The following is a 22,121-nucleotide window of genomic DNA, read 5'->3' on the forward strand; positions in this document are numbered from 1 at the left end:
TTTAATCAAGTGAGGCTTTTTATTGTTGTTTTTCTTCCTTTTTTTTTTTTTTTTTTTAATTAAGGGTCCCTTATGGTCCTGCTTCCATGAGTGGCCAAGACCACGTGGAAAGGGGGAGGGAACCAGGCAGCATGGGGAAGGGTTGTTCACAACATTCCATTTATACACAGAACTACACAGACGAGCACAGAGTCACTATTGCGGTTAGAAGTTGGCAGCATGGGGAAGGGGGGGAGGAACAGGTTGCAAGTAGGGGTGTCGTTAAAAAAAATACAGGCCCTCTCCAAAACTGGGGTGCCTGGGGTGGGGAGGACTTGGTCTGTTTCAACCCAAGAGGAATCAGAAGATGAAAAGCTGTTTGGGAAGGCCAGAACCGTCAGGGGTGGAGGGAGAAGGAAGGTCCAGGGGGTGGGGGGCTGTTTGGCAACTGGGTGAAGGGACTGCCCTCCCCCTGCTGGGATCCCTCCAGCCCCTCCGGTCTGGCAGAAGGGGGGCAGCCTGCAACCCCCCCCAGGCAGGTGTGGGGCTGCCAGATGCTCCAGGCAGGGGCTGGAGGGGGCTCACAAAGGCTTGCCCTCCAGGGAGATGACAGCACTGCCCCCCAGCTTCTCCGCCAGAGTGCAGCGGTCCTTCACCTCCTCGTAGCAGTTTGCTTGTAGCTCATGCTTGATCCCTGTGGGGGAGACGGAAGGGACAAGGTTACCTTCCAAACAGGCGGGAAAGAGGGGCCAGAGCCGCCTCTGCTATGCCCAGGCACCCGCCCTGCAACCAGGATGAGCGGAAGCCCATGTGGCCCTTACCCGTAAGCTTCTTCTTGATGGCATCCTTGGAGCTGGCGTAGATCATTTTGCTCTTGAGAGGCGCAGACTCAGGGGCCCTGGAGGGAAATAAAAACTTGCAGCAAAGCCCCCTCCGAGCCTAGGAAGAGTCCTCAAGCTCTAGGTGACTTCGGGAAACACTTGGGCTTGTCCCTAGCATTCAAGCTTTTACCAAGTTCCTCAGCCACAATTGTTCTCCCTCCCCCAAGACTCACACCTCTGGTTAACCAGGAGCCACAGATTCCAATCCTGAGAAAGAAGGCAGAGCTAGGACAGGGGAGCTAGCACTGAGGAGCTCACCAGAAGATAAACACCAGGTCCTCCTTCTTGCTCTCCTTGGTCTCGTAGGTGGCGTCATACAGAGCGTAGCGGCAGTCTTTGTCCGGCAGCATCTTGACGAAGGTGGCGTAGGGGTCATCCACCGTCTGGCCCACATCCCCAACCAGGATCTCCTTGCCCTCCTCCAGGATGATGTTCTTCTTGTCTTCGCTCAGGCAGAAGAGCACCGCCTTCTTGCGCTTCTTCACCTCCTCTGGTGTGGAGGACTTACGGACCTTCATGTCGTTGAACACTTTGATGACTCCGTCAGAGACAGCCACGCCAGAGGCCTGGGGTGGGGGAGACAAGCCACACACACCTCATAAGGAGTATTTCTGGGACTCCCCCTGAAGTCCCTCCTTTGCTTCCTTAGGACTTCCGCCTGGATGCCAGGATAGTCCTCAGCACCAAGAAGTCATTAATCCCCTTCCCAAAACAAGTGACCCTGTTTTCCCACGCAAGCCAGATGGGTCACAACTCCAGGATGGCCGCCATGGAAGACTTCTGATCACCTGATTCAGCACCATCCTCCCCGGACACCTTCCGGGCTAACCCTTAAAGACCCGTGGGAGGCAGAGCCCTGGCTGAGACATTAGCACAGAATTAAGACTCCACAGCTGACTCGTTTCCATTCACAGTACACAATCTCCACTATTTTTTTTAAAAGTATATTTTATTGATTTTTAACAGAGAGGAAGGGAGAGAGATAGAGAGCTAGAAACGTCGATGAGAGAGAAACATTGGACAGCTGCCTCTTGCACACCCCCTACTGGGGATGTGCCCGCAACCAATGTAAATGCCCTTAACCGGAATTGAACCCGGGACCTTTCAATCCTCAGACAGACCCTCTACCACTGAGCCAAACCGGCTTCGGCTCAAGCTCAGCTTTTGGATAAAAGTGCTGATTCAGATGGACGGAGGGGACACAGACACTGAACAATGCTAGATGGGACACCAAATGTGCTCAACAGTTCTGCAGAGTTCACCAGAACTGCTCAATACAGTTATTGCGCAAGTCACCCTCTTCTCTGCTGGGGTCTTCCTCAACCAGAGCAAAAATTACAACCCCTAATTCCGGCCCTACCGGCAACTCCCTGTCCTCTGGGAAGACATACAGGCTCAAAGGTCGGTGATCAAAGTAAACAGGCCAAGCTAAGCGCCCCCAAACGTCCAAGCCCTCCAAACTCCTAAGAGGGGTCGCGGTGGGGGGCACCCGGAAAGGGCTGTCCGCGGAGACAACGGCCTCGCCCCCTCCCGGAACTGCAGAGGAAGTGGACCACGTGACCGGCCGCTTCCGGAGTGGGCGGAGAAAAGACATCAGCCAGGCTCGGCCTCCTTCGAGAAACCCCAAACCCAAAGGCAGCAGCACTTACAGGGTCTCCGCCCCAAAGACTCGCCCTTGCCGACCGGCATTTCAGCCCCGTAGGCAAGTTACAAGACCTTCTGTTCTCGCAGCCTGGGGCCGAGCACCGGGGGCGGGAGGTTTCCGGGCGGCGCCCGCCTGGGTCACTTCCCTAAACCAGGCTCCACCCTCCGGGCCCATCCGGGAAAGCCGACGGCCCCGCTCGTCCAGGGTTCTGGGCCGAGCGGCCAGCCCGAGCCTGTGCGCACGCGCCAACCGCCAGCGCCGCTCCAGCCTCTGCGGGTGGATCCGGCGGCGAACCCGGCTCGCTGTGGGCTCGCTCGCCCGGAGCAGGGCCGCGGCTGTGCGGGGTGCGCTCAGGGGAGCTCGGGCCAGCAGCCCCCTCATCGCAGGCGCCCGCGCCCGGCCCCCGCGGCCCCGGCCCCTCCTGGGCGTAGGCATCCCCACCACCTGCTCTCCGCAGACCCGCCGGCCTCGGGAGGGTGACGCGGAGACAGGAACAGCCCTAGGGTGGGGCGCGCGCGCCAAGACCGCTCGCGCGCTTTTCCTCCGCCGCCCCCGGGGGGGGCTTTGGGCGCCGCGTGCTCCCGTCGAGCGCGCGTCCCCGTGAGCCGACTCCCTCGGGCCCCGCCGCGGCGCGCGACACAGGCTGCTCCACGAGGGGCGGGCACGCGCGCCCGGACCCCTCCCCCACGGCCGGTGCCCGCGCGGGCGCACAGCGGGGTGGGGGAGGGGAAGGGAGCCCAGGGGGCGCGCGAGCGGCGCCGAAGCCGGCCCTCCCCTGCGCCCACGGGCGCGCACGCGCACCCCAACGCCGCCCGCCCCTCAGCGAGACCCTCATCCCGCTGGAGGAGTTGGGGGAGGGGGTGCCGATGTCCGCGCCCCTCACCCTACCCCCCGCTACCCCCCGCGCGCGCAGATGACCGATTCGCAGCCGCCTCCCCTTAAGCATCGTAGCCTGGCGCTCACCATGTTTCCGGAAGCTAAAGGAGATAGCAAGTAGAGCCTGGAAGGACGAGAGCCGCTGCAGCTGCTGCCGGGATCGGACTGAACGCGGCCTCTCCCGGCCCCTTCCGTTTAGTATGAACCGCACAATGAGGGGCGGGGCTGGCTTCCGGTGCTCCCTCTGCGGGCCGACGGGAAATGAAGTCCGAGGGTCCCGCGCCGTCCTCTGGCTCGCTGGGTAGCAGTCTTTTTCGTCTGCAAACCGCGTTGCATCCTGGGAAATGTAGTCCGACGGAGGCGGGGCTATGGCACGGAGCGCACGCCTATTGGTCGAGTTTACCAGGAAACACTATGAACGGAGAAAGATGTCGGCGCTTCTTAATAGACCCGAAAAAGAGCCCAGACTTTCCGGCTTTTGCGAAACGGTTTTTCTTAAGAACTATGTTGGCACTTTTAGGGTCCCTTGGTCCGAAAACTTTGAGTTAGCATTTTCTTTTCTGAATTGAAATAACTATTCATTGGCCTAGAATCCAGCCCTCGAGCAAGGAGTATCGCAAGTATAAGGCGCCTTCAATCTAATAAACATTCATCGGGCACTCTCCATATGGTGCAAAGACAGTCTTGTCTCCTGAGAAGACACCATATACAACTTAAACAAAATAAGAGGGAAAAATAAGGGAAAGGCTACAAGGAAAATGTCATAAATAGCTTTGTTCTTTTAAATGTGTGGCAAGTTCACGAGGCAATAAAGGGAGAAGGGCGGGGGTTTGTGCATTAAATTCAAGGATTATGCGCCTTTTGCTAGACAGCCAAAAGTGGAAATAAATATTAATAAATCTTGTTTTCGAGTTAATAACCAGGAATTTTATTAAACCTACAAAACTTGAGACAAGCTCTGCAGGAACATAAGCTTCACAAAAAAGGAAAGATTTTGTTGGCCTCGAACCATGTCCCCGACCTCAGTGTGCAGGCAGAGAAAACAGGGTCGCGAACAGGCGAACCAGGACTACAAAACTCACAAGTGGAAGCCGGGTTTTCATTATCTGGGGATCAGTGCCCCGAGTGGGGTTTATCGCAGAGCATGCCGGGGGTTGTAGTCAGGAACTTTGAGCCGCACCGCCCACTACCCGCTGGTGAAGGCCACAGCTCGACCCCAGACTCTCGCTAGCGACCCAGCCTGAAGAAGCTGGCTCCGCCTTTTTTAAGCCTTGGGAGTTTCCAAGAGCAACGGGGAGGGGAAGGGCGATATCGCAGTTACCCAGGAGACGCTCCCGCCCGCCCCAGCCGCGGGATGCCCTAGATGTCCTTATTAGGACAAGAGCCTGGAGGGGGCGGGACCAGCCCTAACGCTGCCTGGAGGCTCCTTATAAGGCAGCGTCGGGAGGGAGGCGGGAATTCTGAGTGGGCTGGAGGAGTAGGGTCGCGGCTGGGCGGAGTCTGGAGGGGAGGCCGACCGGAGCCAGTATCTCGTGACTTCCGGTGCTGCTGCTGGGGGCTGCTCCACCTCCCCGGCGCGGACCCTGGTGCTCCCACTCGTGAATTTGCTAAACAGTTAACACAAGAACATGGGGCCTCTTTGTGTAGATGCCATCTTAAACCCCACTGAGGGTCCAATGAATCGCTAAGACGTCAAAGTGTTTCCTTCCACCCACGTCTTGCTTCGTACCTGCTCCTCCAAATCCAACCACCTGCTGATCCCGGATGCCCAGCACCCCTGCCAGGATGCCCAGCACCCCTCACTTGTTCCCCTTCTGCTTGCCCTCGCCCTGTCCCCCTCCCACCGTCCTCTGGCCTCCCCTGCGCGTCCTCGACGTCGCACCCCTCCCCCATGGCCCTGGGGCGTTTCCTCGGCCCCGGCTCGGGACCACCCTTCCCTCAGAGGGCCCTTCAGCTCCTCCTGCCTTGCTTGTGCGTCCTTGTGCCCTGTACACCTTCCTAGACATCCCTATTGGAAAGGTGCCTGCACCTGTTTGCCCCCCACCCCCACCTGCCCTGCCTTCCCGAGCCCCGTTTCCTTCTCCGGCCTCCTCGCTGCGGAGAGGCCCAAACTGACAGCCTCGGGTTACCCGGCTAAGCGCTGCCCAGCCAGCCCTCCGGGCCACAGGGGGGCGCTGTCTCCCCCCCCCCCCGCCTGCACACAGGCCGCTCTAGGACCGGTAGTGGGACAAGGGCCGGGTTCAGGCTCCGGCCCCGGGTGGGGCGCGTCCAAAAGGCTGAATGGGCTGGGGGGGTGGGGGGCGGCTGGAGAAGCTTCGGGAGTGCGGGCCGCTGGAGGCTCTTCTCTCGTTAGTGACCCTCGTCGGACAGCGAGGCCCCGCCCTCGCCCATCTCAGCCAGGCGTTCGAATCCCGCCTCTGCAAGTGGCGGCGCCCCAGCCCCACCGGCTTGAGGCGCCAAAGGACCCGTCTGGGGGCTCATGGCGGCGCCGGTCCGCTTGGGCCGGAAGCGCCCGCTGCCGGTTTGCCCCAACCCGCTCTTCGTCCGCTGGCTGACCGAGTGGCGGGACGAGGCGGCCAGCAGGGGGCGCCGCACACAATTCGTATTTCAAAAGGTGGGTTTCGGCCGGGCCTGATGGGGCAGGAGCTGGCCGAGCCTGACGCTCAGGCCCGCCCCGACCCGGTACCGTCCCCGTGCCCGCCAGGCGCTGCGCTCGCTCCGGCGTTACCCGCTCCCCCTGCGCAGCGGCAAAGAAGCGAAGATCCTGCGGCATTTCGGGGACGGGCTGTGCCGGATGCTGGACCAGCGGCTGCAGCAGCACCGGTCTTCGGGCGGTGAGCGCGGGACGCAGCGGGCGGCGGGCCCTGAGCCTCCCCCGGCGCAGCCTTGCAGCCACCTGGCATCCCTAACCCCCACTCCTGTCCAGGTCACTGCTGGTCGTTGGACAGTGGCCGGCTCTCTCGGAACCGCATCGCTCTCAGCTACCATCCGAGCTGGCGGTGTCCCAAACCCTCCCACCTGCTGGGTTTCTGGATTCTGTGGGGCCTGGGGGTGACTCCCTTCTGCTCCCGCAGGTGATCATGCCCCAGATTCACCTGGAGCTGAGAATCCAGCCCCGGAATGGCCACCTGCCGAAGTCCCGGAGGCCTCCGTGCCAGTGAGGATGGGGAAGGGGAGAGGGCAGCACTAGGACGGACGTAAGAGGGGCAGATCTCCGCACCAGTGGTGCCCAGCCTCGGGCACATGAGTATCTTCCTGGTGCTTAGTTTTCTCAGCTGCCGATGAGTGTGTGGATTGATAGTGGAGTCAGTTGGGAGAGTTCCATGATCAGGCTGTTGAGGAGGCCACGCCCAGTGAATTGTGGGGGTTGGTGTTCCTGAGGTTTCTTTTTTTTCCCTTTTTTTAAATATATTTAATCGATTTTGTATAGAGAGGAAGGGAGAGAGATAGAGAGCCAGAAACATCGATGAGAGAGAGTCATCGATCAGCTGCCTCTTGCACACCCCCTACTGGGGATATGCCCACAACCAAGGTACATGCCCTTGACCGGAATCGAACCCGGATCCCTTCAGTTCCCAAGCCGACGCTCTATCCACTGAGCCACACCGGTTTCGGCCCTGAGTTTTCTTGTGCGACCACCTCTGTCCTGCAGTGGGTGGTGGGACCGAGGCTGGACCAGGTCCACTACCATCTCCCCACAGCCCTCCCCTGCCTCCCCCGGCTTTGCAGGGTCCTCCCCTCCTCTGGCCTATTTGACAGATGTGGGACCCGAGGGGCAGCTGAGGGACCTGGCGAGCACTGGGACCCGAGGGGCAGCTGAGGGACCTGGCCAGGGCCGTGCTGAGAGGACCCCGGAACCTCGGCCCAGCCAGGCGTTCCGTCTACAGGGCATGGCTCTCTGGCTTTGTGTTCAGAGCCCCTCTGTGCCTTTCAGGGTCCGTCCCAGCCCAAAGCGGGGCGCTCGGGCAGCTACTGGCCAGCCCGGCACTCGGGAGCACGAGCAGTGCTGCTGCTGCTCCATCGAGAGCACCTGGTGAGGCCCTGCACCGGAGGGAACCGAGGAGCTGTGGGAGGCCTGGGAGACACTGAGCCTCCTCTGGTTACTTTTCTGCCTTGGTTACAGAATCCCAGCGGCCACAGCTTCCTAACCAAGGAGGAGCTGCTGCAGAGGTGTGCCCGGGAGTTTCCTGGGGTGAGCACTGAGGGGGGGGGGATGGGCCCAGTGGCTCTGGATCTGACCCTGGGCTGGCAGAGGCTGCCCTTCCTGGGAGAAGTGGCCTCGGACCCCCGGCAGCACCAGGGCCCTCTAAGGTCTCCCTTCTGTGGACAGGTGGCCCCTGGGAGCCCTGGACCCTGGCCAGCCCTCCGCTCCCTCCTCCACAGGAACCTGGTCTGCAGGACACACCAGCCCGCCAGGTGGGTCAGCGCCAGGCGGCGCGGCCCGCGCGGTGGGAGGGGATCGTGTGTGGTGTTCGGAGTGGGGCCTGCAGTCGCCTAGCAGTCCCCGGGTCTCTTAATGTTGGAGTTGGGGGCGGCCTTGCCTCCAGAAGCCCCGCTGGGGGGAGGGGTACCAGCAGGGTCTGAGAGACCAGCAGGGGGGGGGCGTGCCAGGGTTACTGGACCTGCAGGAAGGCTCTGCTGAGAACACAGCATCTGACAGGTCTTAGGATCCAGAGGGTAGAGATGCAGGAAGGGCAATCCAGGGAGGAGGGGACAATATAGACAAAGTTGGGAGGAGGGAAGTCTGTCTGAGACGCACTTATTGTAGACGTGACTTGGGAAATGGCCCTGGGCCTGGACCGGTGTGGCTTAGTGGATAGAACGTCAGCCTGAGGACTGAAGGGTCCCAGGTTCGATTCCGGTCAAAGGCACATACATTGGTTGCGGGCATTTCCTCAGTAGGGAGTGAGGCAGCTGATCGGTTTCTCTCTCATTATGTTTCTAGCTCTATCCCTCTCACTTCCTCTCTGTAAAAAGTCAATAAAATATATTTAAGAAAAAGAAAACCGCCCTGGGCTGGTCCAGAGGAAGCTGGTCTGAGAACAGAGCCTGGGGTGTGGGGTGGCAGCCACTGGCCTCGTTTGTGCGGCTGCCAAGGGGTGGGGAGGGCAGCTAGCGGGCCGCGGCCGGAGAGCCTGCCAGGTGTGAGTGAAGGAGGTCTGTGTTTTCTCCTCCGCCCACAGGTACTCACTGACCCCGCAGGGCCTGGAGCTGGCCCGGAAGCTGGCGGCGGCAGAGGGCCTGGGCTCACTGAGTGTGCGCGCTGGGCCGGAGCAGCCCCCTGGGGAGGAGCCGGAGGCGCCAGGACCGGCCTCGGCCTCGGCTGAGCTGTGAGGAAGGGGGCGGTGTGTGTGGGTGGGGGGGAGAAAAGGGAAGCAGGAGGAGTCTCCGAAATGAGGCCCACACCCCACCCTGTCTCCATCACCTACAGCTGAGCTGTGGCTGCACCACGTGCCCGGGGTTGGAGGGAAACTGCCTGGCACTGAGCTCTGCCTCACCCCCCTCCTCCCTGCAGTGGCGCCAGGGAAGGCAGTGCCCAGCAGCCGCCGCTGGAGCTGAGGCCTGGGGAGTACAGGGTGCTGCTGTGTGTGGATGTTGGCGAGGCCAAGGGGTGAGCGAGGTGGGGGAGGGAGGGAGGGAGGGAGGGAGGGAGGGGGAGCTGGGGATTACTGGCCTGCCCTGACCCAAGCCTCCCACCTTCCCCTTCCAGGGTGGGGCACCGGCCGGAGCTGCTGCACCAGCTGCAGCGGCTGCGCGTGGCCCACGTGGTGCGCAAGCTGCATGTCGGGGACTTCGTGTGGGTGGCACAGGAGACCCGGCCCAGGGACCCGTGTAAGGGGTGGGCAGCGGGCGGCTGTCAGGCGGCGGGGCGGCTGTCAGGCAGGGCCTGCTGGGCGGGGGGCCTGAGCCAACGGGACCTTCTTGGCCTCTCGGCAGCAAGACCCGGGGAACTCGTCCTGGACCACATCGTGGAGCGCAAGCGGCTGGACGACCTGTGCGGCAGCATCATCGACGGCCGCTTCCGGGAGCAGAAGGTTCTTACCAGCCTCAGAGCCCACTCCTTCCTGCCTGCCCCGGGGTTTCCTCAGCCACGGGGAAACCCAGGTTCCACAACTCCGGCCGTACCCCCTAGAGCCGCCCCGGGCCCTCCAGGGGCACAGCAGGGGCACGGGGTGTCTGGCTGGGCGGAGGAGCACATTAAAGGCCCCTGGAGCGTCCAGTCCCTTCAGTCTGGCATCACAAGGCCCAAAGTTCCAGAAGCCCAGGAGCCAGAACCGCTGTTTCTCGGTACTGGCTCCTGGGCTGATCCCACAGGGGACCACGGGGGGGGGCGAAGGGGCTTGAAGAACGGGCACCATTAACGATGGCGGACAGGCTTTCCGTGCCAGAGTAGCAGCAGGAACAAAGGTGTGAGGTCACTCAGACAAGTGGACTAGGGAGGACAAGAAGATGATTGGGGATGCTGAGTGACATGATGGGGGCCCAGCATAGGGCATCCAGGCCTTACACCCCCTCCCTCCCCCCTCCCCCCCTCGGCTTCCCCAGTTCCGGCTGAAGCGCTGCGGCCTGGGGCGCCGGGTGTACCTGGTGGAGGAGCACGGCTCGGCGCACGGCCTCAGCCTTCCCGAGAGCACGCTGCTGCAGGCCGTCACCAACACGCAGGTGAGCGGGCGGCAGGGCCGGGGGTTGGGGGGGGCCCTGTGGGCTGTGGCCCGGCCCGGAGCCGCCTCCGTGTCCTCTCCCCAGGTCATCGACGGCTTCTTCGTGAAGCGCACAGCAGACATCAGGGAGTCGGCTGCCTACCTGGCCCTCCTGACGCGGGGCCTGGAGCGGCTGTACCAGGTGAGCGGGTGTGTGTGCCCTAGGACGGCTGGGCGAGTGAGATCCCCTTTCTCCGGCGGCCCCTGGGGCCCAGGACCCCGCAAGGACTGGCCGGGGGGTTTCCCCAGAGCTCTGGCCTGGCCTCAGTCCCCTCTCCCCTCAGGGCCACACCCTATGCAGTCGCCCCTGGGGAACCTCAGGGGACCCCGAGTCAGGATCTGGGCCCACCGCGAATCCTCTCTGCTCACTCCTCACCTTCAGTGACTTCAACGCGGGAGCCATCAAAAACAAGGTACTGCCCCGCCCACATCGTCCCTGACGTGGTGCGGCTCGGCTGGCCCCTCACACAGCCCCCTGACCCCGCCAGGCCCAGTCTGTGAGGGAGGTTTTCGCCCGGCAGCTGATGCAGGTGCGAGGCGTGAGCGGGGAGAAGGCGGCAGCCCTGGTGGACCGGTACAGCACCCCCGCCAGGTGGGCCTCCCAGGGCCCCTGGGCCCCCGCCCTGCCCCCCAGCATGGGTTCGCTCAGCCGATGCTTTGTGGGGGGGTTGGTTGTGAGGGCTGCACAGGCCCCGAATGGACAGTTTCGGCTGAGCCTGGGGGAGGCCGGGTAGTGAGGAAGACCGTGCCGGCCAGGACCAGACAGTATCTCAGGGGTCGGGGGAGCCCCCAAGAGGGAGGTCTCATTGCACCTGGTGCGGCAGAGAAGGCATCCTGGGGGGGCCGGGGGTGGGACAGGGGCTGGGCCAAGAACTTGGGGCAGGAGGGGAGGGTGAGTGGGAGGGAGCGGAGCCCCGAACGCCAGGCGCAGGAAGTATGGAGGGTCCTGATGCCTAAACCAGTGCAGCCCTTCTACCTGTCTCCCATGGCTTGGGCCCAGGCTGCTCAGTGGGCCAGCAGTCAGTCACTGTCAAACGCTCCCCCCATCTCTAGCCTGCTGGCCGCCTACGATGCCTGTGCCACCCCCAAGGAGCAGGAGATGCTGCTGAGCACCGTCAAGTGTGGGCAGCTGCAGAGGTGAGGGGCAGCCCCGAGGGGATGGGGGAGGAGGGGCAGCCCCGGAGGGGATGGGGGAGGAGGGGCAGCCCCGGAGGGGATGGGGGAGGAGGGGCAGCCCCGGAGGGGATGGGGGAGGAGGGGCAGACCCGGAGGGGATGGCTGGGGCGGGAGTCGCTGTGGTCCAGGACCTGACCTCTCTCTCCATGCAGGAATCTGGGACCCGCTCTGAGCAGGACCTTGTCCCAGCTCTACTGCAGCTACAGCCCCCTGACCTGAGCGGGGCCACGGGACGGACCCTGCACCCATATCGAGGCTGGCCAGCCTTTAACCAGCATCTCCGGGCTTCCACAGAGCCCGAGTGTGTGCAGCTGTGTGCTGTGCGGAGGGCAGGCCCAGGCCCCTGTCAGATACGCGGGAGGTCCTATCGAGCGGCTGAGGATGGAGCTTATGGGAGAGCACGGAGCCTGGCAGGGAGTGGAGTCGGTGAGACGCGGCAGCTTTGAATCTAGTTTATGTCATCAGACGATCCCCGATCAAACAAAACTCCCTCCGATAAAAGTTTCTGTTGCTTGGAAAAGAAACGTTTAAAAAGCACTAACAGTCAAAGCGCCTCATTTTATGGAATGGAAAGCTGAGTCCCAGGGAGCTACGAGGGTTTGTCCAATGGACAGTTTGAGGCCCAGGTAGGACTGAATCAGGGTCCCTGCACACCAGCCGCGGCCTGGAGCCTGCACCTCGGTCCTCCCTTTTCAGGGTGACTCTGATACCCGTGGTATAGAGACCAATCCCAGTCTTGGGGACACAGTTCCCAACTCCTGCCAAAGGGGTCCCCTCAGCCTGAGCCAACCCCCACTTTAGGCGGACTTGACCCGCCCCCCACAAGCCTGGCCCCTTCCCCAGCCTGGGGTTCACTGCAGCACTGCCCGCCCCCCTCAGCCACCAGGACTCCTTCTTTCTCCCTTTATTGCCTTTCTCTCTCTGCCCTTCACAACAGCATCTTCCCTTTTAGCAGAACGCGGTCCTCCCTGAGCCTCAGGCTCCTCGGCCACAGGGACTCCCCCTCCGAGAGCTGTCCCCGCCTCAGAAGGCGTAGGCCCCCACGAAGACGGTGAGCCTCAGCACCGAGCTGGCCCGGTAGCTCATGAGGGAGTTCATGGTTACCATCTCGAGGTCCAGCACATACTCCCGGGGGCCCGTCACGGGCCGGGCGAGGACCAGCATGGCGCTGACGTTGTTGATTTGCTGCAGGCACAGTGGGTGGGGGGCATGGAGGTTGTATCAGCCTTCGTGCCAGGACCCTCGGCCAGCATCCCCGCCCTGCCCCGGGTTCTGCACCCACAACCAGCTGTCTGAGGCAGCGGGAGCCCCGGCCAGGCTGTGGTCCCAGGCTGTCCTCCGGCGCCATGACACCCTGACGTGTCATCCCCTGCACCCTGGCTCCTGCCCTCAGAACTCTGTCACATGCTCTTCCCGTTTCAGAAAGAACAAGGGCTGAAAGCAGACAAACCTGTGCGCCCTCACTACTCACACCTGGAACCCCCTCCTAACCGCTCCCCCAGCAGAGCTGATTCTCTGACCCGAGGCCACTGCCCCCCGCCCCCATCTCTCAGGCCCAGCTCCCTGCTGTCCTTCCTGGGCTCTGCCTGGAACCCGGAGGTCCTCTCCTGTCCGTCACTTGTTCTGAGGGCGGAGAAACGCAAGCCCAGTGTGTCCTTGAAGTACATTTAACAATCTATGGTTTGTCCCAAGGGAGTTTCCACACCCCTACCTTTCTACAGAAGGCCCGCCTCCCGGGGTGGGGCCTTGAGAAGGGGCGGGGCCTGGTGCCATAACCCAATCTCCCATTTAAGGTTTCCCGGAATTTGATTTTGGATGCTGCCTGTCACTGGAGGGAGGGGAGGGGGAAGGCTTACCCTGATGTAGAAGTCCCCCTGCGAGTTCCCAGCGCGGATCTGGAAGGCGTTGTAGGCGCCGGGGTAGACGGAGGTCGCCTGGATCTGGAACACGTCGGCGGGCACGCTCCGCTCCGAGGTGATGCTCATGTAGCGGTGCACGATGGAGGACGGCTGCTCGCGGCACAGCGGGTTGGAGGCCGGGCAGAGGCAGCGACTGGAGCCCAGGGGAGGGGGACACGAATGAGGTCCTAGCCCATTCCCCAAATTTGGCCCACCCCCAAAATGAGTGCGCATGGTGGGCATGAAGGACTACAACTCCCATCAGCCCCCGGGGCACCGGCCAGCCCTGATAGAGGCCAGCCAGCTGCAGAGCCCGATGGGGGCTGTACTGGGTGGAGGAGTGGCCTGAGGTGACTCACTTGTCGGACACCTGCACGTAGGGCTCCACGCAGCGGTTGGTGTCCACGCAGCGGTAGCCCCCATAGAAGTTGACACAGGTTTGGGCCTCAGAGCACTGGTGTGCACCGGACTCACACTCGTCAACGTCTGTGCCAGGGGAGAGGGGCTGGAACCTGGACATCAGGCCACTAACCCCTGACACCACCCAGCCCACTCCGCCCGGGCAGCCCGTACCTTGGCAGAGGCGCGTGGCCAGCAGCTGGTAGCCCTGCGGGCAGTGGCAGGAGAAGCGGCCCGGCTCGTTGACGCAGCGGTGCTGGCAGAGGTAGCTGGAGTAGCTGCACTCGTCGATATCTGCGGAGAGGGGTGAGCTCTGGGTCAAGGGCAGTTCTCTCACTCCGTCCCACAAACGTTCAGCGAGAGCCCAGCCCACGTTAGGTCCCGTGTGGGAAGACGGAGGGGGTGAGACAGCCATGCAAGCACCGCAGGGGCACGGAGAATTCAAAGGAAGGTCTGCCGGACTGCCCAGCTCACGGACCAAAAGAAGAAACGAAATGAAAGCACTAGGCTTCGTTTTATTCCTACTGAGTTTTGGAAACCTCGATTTCCCTGTCAACAAAATGAGTAAGTTAGACCAGCTGAGCCTTGAGGCCCAGGCGGCTCTGGTTCTCAGTAACTTGCCCAATTCCTGCAATCCACGACCAGCCCAGGCACCTGCCACTGCGCCTGCACAGCAGGAGCCGGGCTTTCCACGCGGGATTCCCCCTCGCTGCCTTGCCCGAGCCAGTACCCATGGGGCCCCGGGCAGCAAAGCATTCTATAAACGGTATGTGGCCAGCTGACATGGAAGGAGAAGTCTGGGTGCAGACCTGGCCCTAGTTGTATGATCTTGTATGACCACTTAACCCCTCTTTGTGGAAGGACTTCATGCTTACTCTCTTCTCGTAGGCCTCTCAACAAGCCTTGGGGGAGATAGTGTCTTCATTTTGCAGAGAAAGGAAACAAATTATACGCACACCTCATAGGATTGCTAGCAGGATTAAATAAAGTCAAGTGTATGAGGGAAGTGCCTGCCCAGGGAAAGTTCTGGATAAATGGCATTCACTTTGCAGTGCTGCTGCTGGGGACTGGACGAAGCCTGAGTTGGTCATTTCCCCACTTAGTTCTGAGACCACCCATCTTACAGCTGCATGACTGGGTGGAGAGAGAAGAGTGACTTGTCATAATCCTGGGTTCAAATGAAGTCCGCCTGCTTACCACCTACACCCTTGCTCAGTCTGCCCACTGGCCTGACTGCGCCCTCTGTGCCTTCCCTACCAGCTGGGGGCCGCGGCGGGCAGGTCTGAGGAGCCCTGCAATGCAACCAGCTGGGGGTGTGTGTAGTGGGTACGTGGGTGCGGCATGAGCGGGACAGGGAGGCACCAGACGGAGGACCGGGTGGCAGGAGGCAGGATGGCGCAGGGGGCAGGGGAGGGACACGAGGGCGGAGCTCTCACCGCTGCAGGAGAAGCCATCCCGGTGCAGCTCGTAGCCCTGGTGGCAGCGGCACAGGAAGGTCCCGTAGGAGTTGAAACAGCGCTGCTCACACGGAGCCCCCATGTCACACTCATTCACGTCTGGGGGTGCCAGGAAGAAGGGGGTGAAAACCAAGGAGCGGCCCAGAGCCCCCATTTCACCCGCTCCCCTGGGCCGGTCAGGAAGGGGCCCCCACACCACCCGCCCGGGCCCGGAGCCTGGCCGGCCCAGCCTCACCCACACAGGAGCGGTTGTTGGGCCCCAGCTGGAAGCCGGGCTCGCACTGGCAGCGGAAGGAGCCCGGCAGGTTCACGCAGCGGTGCTGGCAGTAGCGGTAGCGGCACTCGTCTATGTCTGGGGCGGAGGGCGGGGGGCGGAGGGCGGGGGGCAGAGGTCAGGTGGCGCTCCAGCTGGCAGGGAGGATAAGCCTCGCCACCCACAGTCTTGTGTGTGCGGGCTGGGCTGGGCCAGATCAGGCAGGACTCACACATACACCTGCGCTGTGTCTGGTGACAGAGGTGGCAGGGGCCTGGGGTGAAGCCTGGAGGTGGGCTGGGCTGGGGAGAGAGCCGGGCCAGGGGCACAGAGCAGAGACTAGCAAGGCCGCCCCAGACTCACCCACACATTCAACCCCAATCTTGCGGTAGCCGTCGGGGCAGGTGCACTGGTAGGAGCCGGGCAGGTTGTGGCAGTCCTGGCTGGGGCGGCAGTCGTGCAGGGCCTGGGCGCACTCGTCCACGTCTGCGGGAGACACCACTCAGCCCCTGCACCCGCCTCAGGACAGACGCCTCAATGTTGGAGGACACACAGGCCAGGAGCCGCTCACACGGCACATGGGTGATGCACCCCGAAACAGGAGCACGTGGACTAGACCCTCCCAACAGCACAGAACACAGCCCCCCAGCCTGGGAGCCAGCGGGAAGGGCACAGGGCCTGGGGGAGCCCACGCCAGGGAACGGGCCCTGTGCCTGCTCCTCCGAGCACTGATTCCGCCTTCCTCCGGGCCATGGTGCCGGGGGGCCGGATCGGAAAGGGGTGAGGGGACAGCGGCTGCGGGGCAGAGCTCTGGCCGGTGTCTGCAGCAGTGCGGGGGAGGTCCCGCAGGCTGGCCAGGGCAGTGGGACCGGAGCTGGGGCGTCTGGGGCGGACCGCACATGAAGTGAGGGTCTGGGGGAGGCCCAGGTGTGGTTCCAGTGACGGAGGAGGCTTCTGAGCAGGGAGGAACAGGTCTGAGTCTGTACGACGAGTGGCAGACACCTGGTAGGAGGCCTGGCAGCCTCCGCGCCAGGGCGACTCTTACCCACACAGCTCTCCTGCTCGTCGGGCTCGTAGCCCGGGGGGCAGGGGTTGGGGTGCTGGGTGGGGGGCACTGGCGGCGGCGGCCCCTCGCCGTGCAGGTCGTTGATGACGGCGGCGGAGCGGGGCAGGCACAAGTAGCCCCCGTAGTGGTTGATGCACTTCATCTCCCCCTTGCAGGCCTCGGGGATGGTCAGGCACTCGTTGACGTCTGCGGAGAGGGGCCTGCTGGGCACGGCGTCTCCCGGGCTGCCCGTGGGGGGGGGGGGGGCAACAGCCCCGCGTGGCCTTCTCTGAGCTGTGACCCCAGCTGGGCTTCCCTCTCTGCTCAACACGCTAAGCTGCCTGCCCAGGACCCTCCCGGGCCGGCCAGGGCTGCTGCTGGGGTGGCTGTGCCCAGTCACCTCCACTCTCTTGTCCCTGAGAGTCTCTATCCCTCCCGGAAGCTCTGGCCCTGGCTCAGCCCGAGAGAGATGAGCAGGCCTGCTGGCCCCCGCAGACACTGCCCACCCCCGCAGACACTGCCCTGCCCTCGGGTGTGGTGTGCCCCTGAGGAGGAGTGCTCCCAGGAGGTGCCCCCAGGGCAGTGCCTGTGGCTCTCCGGGAGAGGTGGGGGCAGGGTGCCCCGGTTTCCCCGAGGAGGAGGGGCCTGGATGGCTTCCCCGCCCCTGGCTGAGCTGGCCCCGCAGGGCAGAGCCCGCACAGGACTGGCCACTGGCCTCCTGGGCAGCTCCTGGAGCTGCGGCTGCGAACCCCTTCCCGGCTCCTGGGGGTCCCCCAGGCACACTCACCCCGGCAGTGCTGGCTGTCCGGGTCCCACTCATAGCCGTCTGTGCATTCCTACAAGGGACCAGCGGTGGCCAGTGTTCACGCTCCGCTGCCCAGGCCAAGGTCAGGGTCCTGAGCCTCCCTCCCGGGGCTGCTCCACACAATGGCTCCGGCTGCTCCCCCAAAGGGAGGGGAGGACCTTCCCCACAGCAGCCCCCGGGCCCTGACCCGAGGCCCTGCCCCTCCCATCCCAGGCCAGCGGCCCCGCGGTCCCCACCGTGTAGCTGTCGGGCTCCTCCGAGTCCTGGGGAGACGCTGCCCCCAGGAGCAGCAGCAGCAGCGCCCAGAGCAGCAGCGAGCCGGGGAGGCAGGAGGCGAAGGGCAGCATCCTGGGCGGAGGGGGCCGGGGTCAGCGCCTCCCGCTCGGCCGGCCCTGAGGACCCGGCTCCCGGGAGGAGGGACTCCTCCCGCCGCGGCCCCTCCGCCGGCCGCCCCGCCCCCGCCGGCCCCCGGGCCGCGGGCGGAGGAGCGGGCCTGGCGCTCCGGGGCCGCGGGCCCGGACTGGGCTCCGGCCTCCCCCGCCCGCGCCACTCACTTGGCCCGCGACGCCCCCGCGGCCCGGCTGCGGCGGCTGCGGCGGCTCCGGCGGCTGCGGGCGGACGGACGGGCCGACGCGCAGCTCCCTGGACGCGCGGCCCCAGGAAGCGCCCCCCGCCCGCCCGCCCGCCGCCGCCGGCGCGGCCCACCCCGCGCTCCGCCCGCCGCCCGCCCGGATTCCTGAGCCCGCGCCAGGGGGAGGGGACCGACCCCCGCTCCCGCCCTGGGCGGCGCGCCCCCGCCCGGTCCCCGCGGCGCCGCCCGAGCCGCCCCGGGCTCGGGGCCAGGCGTGCTCCCCGGGGAGGCCCGGGCCCTGATCCCGCCCCCGGCCCCCGGCCCCGGCCCCAGTGTTTGGGATTGAAGTCCCGGGGCCTCAGTGTGTGCACCCCGAATGGCACCCTGCGCACCCACCTCCCCAACCCGCCCCCGAATGGCACCCTGCGCACCCACCTCCCCAACCCGCCCCCGAATGGCACCCTGGGCACCCACCTCCCTAACCCGCCCCGGAATCCCACCCTGGGCACCCACCTCCCTAGCCCGCCCCGGAATCCCACCCGGGGCACCCCACCCCCCTAACCCGCCCCGGAATCCCACCCGGGGCACCCACCCAAGCCTTCAGGCCGGGTCCCCAGACTCCGCGCCTCCCAGGGGGCCATCCTGGGCACCTAACCTAACCCACACTGGGACCACCGGGGCCTCCATCTGGACGCTCCCAGGTTTCACTCTGCGCCCGGGAAACACCAGACTTCCTCCGGGCCCCGAACTCGGGCCGGAGCTGTTCCCCCGGGGCTCCCCGCCAGCCGGGGCTGTCGGGCGGGGGCGCAGCTCCTCTGGCCCGGAATGAATGGAAGCCCCCGGGAAGCGGGCAGGACTGACGGGCGAGCCCGACGCCAGGGTCCGGCTTTCCGCCCCCTCCGCCCCCCCAGCGGAGGGAGCGCCCCGGGGGCGGGGCCTGGGCGGGGCCGGCTCCCAGGAAGGGGCGGGGCCTCCGGCCCACGTCCCAGGGCGGAGCCAGACGGGAAAGGCCGCGTGTCCCGGAGCCCCCGCCTCGCGGCGCACCACGTGCGGGACCGCGGCGCCCTCCCTTCCCTTCCGCCTCCCCGGTCCTCACGATCTCCACGCACACAGCCCGGCCCCGAGGGCATGCCCGGGAGGGGCGGTGCCCGGAGGGTCCCGAGGTGAGCCCTGGCTTCAGGGCGAACTGGAGTGTCTCCCCACCCCACATCCTTCCCAGCTGCTTGGGTGTGGAGGCTAAAAATAATAGCCGTTCAAAACCAAAAGACAGGCACTAACAAGTGCTGATGAGCACATGGGGAAATTGGAGCCCTCAGACAGTGTGGGCGGGAATGTCAGTTGCGGCGCCCCTTTGGTAAAATTATGGCAGATCCTCAAAATGTTACATGACCCAGCAATTTCACTCCTAGGAAATATACCCCGGGGGACGGAAACGTGTCCACACAAAAAAACCCGTACACCTTGAATAGCAACATTGTTCATAAGAACTAAAACGTAGAAACAGTTTAATTTCTGTCGACTTACAAATGGATAAGCAAAATGTATATGAATGGATTAAAAAAAAATGGTAGAATATTACTCAGCCATAAAAAGGAATAAAAAAACTAATATGTGCTACTGCATGGACGAACCCTGAAAGTATTATACTAGGAGAAAGAAGCCAGACACAGAAGGCCTCATGTTCTGTAGGTAAGGTGACCAGACGGCCGGATTTTTAACAATTTGTCCCGCGTCCTGCAGTGTTTTAAAAAAGTCCCAATTTTTGGAAAGAATCAGGACTTTTTTAAAACGACGCGGGACAAATTGTTAAGAATCTGGACTGTCCTGCCAAAAGCGGACGTCTGGTCACCTTATCTCTAGATGTGACAGCCAGAATAGGCAGTCGGAGAGACAAACTAGATCAGTGTTTGCCAGGGGAGCACGTAGCAGGGAGCGACTGCTAACAGTTATGGGGTTTCTTTCAGGATGATGAGAATGCTCTGAAATGACATAGTGGTGTTGACCACAATTATATAGAGACACTAAAAGCCACTGAATTGTATAATTTACAAGGGTAAATGTTATGGTATGTGAATTACATATTTCAATAGGACCATTATTTAAAAAATAGTAAAAGTTACAGCTGGATTATCAAGATCTAACCATTCCAAGTGTCAGCATGTACCCTCCTGCCAAGCCAGGGAAGGGGTGCTGAGAGGCGAAGGTTTGTCCAGGCACAGCCAGAGCCAAGGACGGGATTTGAACACAAGTCCTTCTGACTCCTCGACTCTGAGCTCAAATAGGACATAAAAACAACAACAAACCCAGAGAGAGAACAAACACGGCTCTGGCCTGTGCCCCACAGCACAGCATTCGGGACCCACCGTCAGAACAGCCAGCGGGTGGGAGGTGCCCAGTGTCAGTCCAGTCAAAGGAGCTGTCACTGCCACTAGAGATGAGGAACGGAGGTCCGGAGGGGAATGGCTGGCTGCACAGTTGACCTCTCGAACTTGGACCCACGCCTCCAGCTGCACTATCAGGCCTGAGTGCACTTGCCGCTCACAGCTGTCTCCTGACCTCTGTGACCTCAGCAACTTCCCTGCCTTCAGCCCTTCTGCGCTGGGGCACAAGCCTCCTCTGGGTTGATGTCAGGAGTTCCTGCCCGGTGGTGAGTCCTTGAGACCCGGGGCCCCTGGGCCGGCCCCCCCTGGGTGCCAGCCAGGAGCTGCAGGATGAGTGCAAGTGAGTGAGCAGGGACGTTCATTCATCCATCCATTCATTCAACAAATGTGCCCTGTGCGGCCACCATTGACCAGGCTCTGTGTCAGGTGCCAGGGGCACAGCACCAATCAAAAACGACTAAAATCTCCTGGCATCGTGGGACTCACAATCAATGGAGGGAAGAAGCGGGTCAATGAGGAAGGTCACCCAGCTCCACTCCCCCAGTCTCTCCTCCCCCAAGTTTCCACAACCCCCGCCACCACAGAGACAGATTTTATGACACCCCCTTTTATGCCCACACTGGGACCCCTAGCTCTGAGGCTGACACATGGGGCCTTAGTCATAGGTCACACACAATCCAAGACTAGCGTGGGGCGTATGACTGGGGTCTACAGCCACGCGGCCAGGGGCCCCTCTGCGGAGGGGCTGTCTCCTGGATTTGGATAAAGACAGCATGGCTTTTCCCCATAGGGCAGTGCCGTGGCTGGCTGCCGGGGTGGGAGTGAGGGTGGTGCAGCAAAGGGGGCAGCCTCCTCACGAATGAAAAACTGAGGAATGCCAAGGCCAGACCCAGCCCCCTCCCCCATCATTATAAATCCCCAGAAAACCGGCTCTCCCCCCTCTCTGGTTTGGGCACTGGTTTCCATTCTGGGGGCCTGGTTTCCTGCCTGGAGGCTCAGAGGGCGAGCCCCCATCTAACACCCCTTCGAACGGAGGCCGCAGTGACAGGTGTCAACACCCTCCCCCGCACCCGACTTCACCGGCCTTGGCCTCGCCGTCTGAGGTGCCAGCCTCTCTCTGCTCCCACATCCCCACGCAGACTGACAGGAATGAGGACTAGAGGAGGCAGGAGCTGCTACTTGCTGTCCCTGCATGCTCCTGCCACTGGCATTTCCTGTTTAAAACCCATGGGAACAACATGACAACAAATTGTTCGGTCAGCAACACCCGCCAAGCCTGCTCCGTGGCCAGCCGCATCCCGGGCACCGTGGACTCAGGGCCTCGGACCCCTCTGAGCGATTGGAGGAAGACGCAGGCGGGCTCAGGCACGGCAGGGGCTCAGGGGCTGTGGTTACATCAGAGGGTGAGAGCAGGGAGGGCTTCCTGGAGGCGACCCTGGAGCTAAGCTTTGTAGGATGAGCAAGAGTGTTTTCCCAGGGGCCACTGACCACCCTCTCCCCACACACCCAGTTGTCAGGGTCTGTGGCTCCCATAGTCCCTTGGGCTTACCAACTTCACAGTGCTGATGGCTTTGTCACTGCCCGTTTAGGACCTGTCTCCTTAAGGACAGATCCGTCTAAGGATTGCCCCAAACAGGGTGGACTGAGCGCCTCTGTTGAATAAGGAAAAAGGGTGCCCTCGCTGGTTTGGCTCAGGGTCCTGGGTTTGATTCCGATGAAGGGCACTTGCCTGGGTTGCAGGCTCAACCCCCAGGAAGGAGCATGGGGAGGCAGCCGATCAATGATTCTCTCATTGTTGATGTTTCTCTCTCTCTGTCCCTTCCACTCTAAAATCAATAAAAATATATTTAAAAAAATTAAAAAAGACCGAAACTAGTTTGGCTCAGTGGGTAGTGTGTTGGCCTGTGGACTGAAGGGTCCCAGGTTTGATTCCGGTCAAGGGTATGTACCTTGGTTGTGGGCACATCCCCAGTGGGGAGTGTGCAGGAGGCAGCTGATCAATGTTTCTCTCTATCCCTCTCCCTTCCTCTTTGAAAAAATCAATTAAAAAAAAT

At 62.7% G+C, this 22,121-nt stretch overlaps 3 protein-coding genes across 6 annotated transcripts; 1 reads left to right on the forward strand and 2 right to left on the reverse strand.

The window, feature by feature from the left end:
* CFL1 (cofilin 1) lies at positions 1-3,873 on the reverse strand. Its single transcript, XM_084893848.1, has 4 exons — positions 3,469-3,873; positions 1,119-1,426; positions 801-877; positions 1-673 (listed from the first exon to the last, which is right to left on the reverse strand). Exons 1-4 carry the CDS (start codon positions 3,469-3,471, stop codon positions 561-563), a joined length of 501 nt encoding a protein of 166 aa, XP_084749974.1. The 5' UTR covers positions 3,472-3,873; the 3' UTR covers positions 1-560.
* A 1,688-nt stretch (positions 3,874-5,561) lies between these two features.
* Positions 5,562-11,801, forward strand: MUS81 (MUS81 structure-specific endonuclease subunit). 4 transcript variants are annotated; one of them, XR_014795901.1, is made up of 16 exons: positions 5,590-5,995; positions 6,086-6,215; positions 6,456-6,538; positions 7,316-7,414; positions 7,505-7,573; positions 7,712-7,797; positions 8,565-8,711; positions 8,897-8,992; positions 9,092-9,213; positions 9,319-9,416; positions 9,928-10,044; positions 10,129-10,232; positions 10,367-10,495; positions 10,571-10,674; positions 11,136-11,219; positions 11,411-11,801. XR_014795901.1 is itself a non-coding variant. In XM_084893829.1 (16 exons), the coding sequence occupies exons 1-16, from the start codon at positions 5,861-5,863 to the stop codon at positions 11,475-11,477; spliced, it is 1,662 nt and encodes a 553-aa protein (XP_084749955.1). In that variant the 5' UTR covers positions 5,594-5,860; the 3' UTR covers positions 11,478-11,801. The 4 variants fall into 4 exon arrangements, 3 of the variants coding, with proteins under 3 accessions (XP_084749956.1, XP_084749954.1, XP_084749955.1); XM_084893829.1 differs by having other exon boundaries at positions 5,594-5,995; positions 10,129-10,224; XM_084893828.1 differs by having other exon boundaries at positions 5,593-5,995; positions 9,092-9,416; positions 10,129-10,224.
* On the reverse strand, positions 11,696-17,788 carry EFEMP2 (EGF containing fibulin extracellular matrix protein 2). Its single transcript, XM_084893842.1, has 11 exons — positions 17,670-17,788; positions 17,352-17,463; positions 17,098-17,146; positions 16,311-16,517; positions 15,629-15,751; positions 15,248-15,364; positions 14,992-15,111; positions 13,730-13,849; positions 13,516-13,642; positions 13,115-13,310; positions 11,696-12,443 (listed from the first exon to the last, which is right to left on the reverse strand). The coding sequence occupies exons 2-11, from the start codon at positions 17,460-17,462 to the stop codon at positions 12,282-12,284; spliced, it is 1,332 nt and encodes a 443-aa protein (XP_084749968.1). The 5' UTR covers position 17,463; positions 17,670-17,788; the 3' UTR covers positions 11,696-12,281.
* Between the last annotated feature and the right edge of the window lie 4,333 nt (positions 17,789-22,121).

This window comes from Pipistrellus hanaki, assembly GCF_964339955.1.
Source record: "Pipistrellus hanaki genome assembly, chromosome: 9".
Taxonomy (NCBI): Eukaryota; Metazoa; Chordata; class Mammalia; order Chiroptera; family Vespertilionidae; genus Pipistrellus; species Pipistrellus hanaki.

Bases quoted from the DNA above. Each gene is read 5' to 3' on its own strand.
- CFL1 (XM_084893848.1), bottom strand. The intron at 878-1,118 runs GTGAGCTCCTCA...ATTTCCCTCCAG, and splicing joins GACCTGGTGTTTATCTTCTG to GGCCCCTGAGTCTGCGCCTC. The intron at 674-800 runs GTAAGGGCCACA...TCTCCCCCACAG, and splicing joins CATCAAGAAGAAGCTTACGG to GGATCAAGCATGAGCTACAA.
- MUS81 (XM_084893828.1), top strand. From the start codon at position 5,861: ATGGCGGCGCCGGTCCGCTTGGGCCGGAAGCGCCCGCTGCCGGTTTGC. The intron at 7,574-7,711 runs GTGAGCACTGAG...TTCTGTGGACAG, and splicing joins GTGCCCGGGAGTTTCCTGGG to GTGGCCCCTGGGAGCCCTGG. The intron at 10,496-10,570 runs GTACTGCCCCGC...TGACCCCGCCAG, and splicing joins CGGGAGCCATCAAAAACAAG to GCCCAGTCTGTGAGGGAGGT.
- EFEMP2 (XM_084893842.1), bottom strand. From the start codon at position 17,462: ATGCTGCCCTTCGCCTCCTGCCTCCCCGGCTCGCTGCTGCTCTGGGCG. The intron at 17,147-17,351 runs GTGGGGACCGCG...GGTCCCTTGTAG, and splicing joins AGGAGCCCGACAGCTACACG to GAATGCACAGACGGCTATGA. The intron at 12,444-13,114 runs GTAAGCCTTCCC...CTGTGCCTGCAG, and splicing joins AGGGGGACTTCTACATCAGG to CAAATCAACAACGTCAGCGC.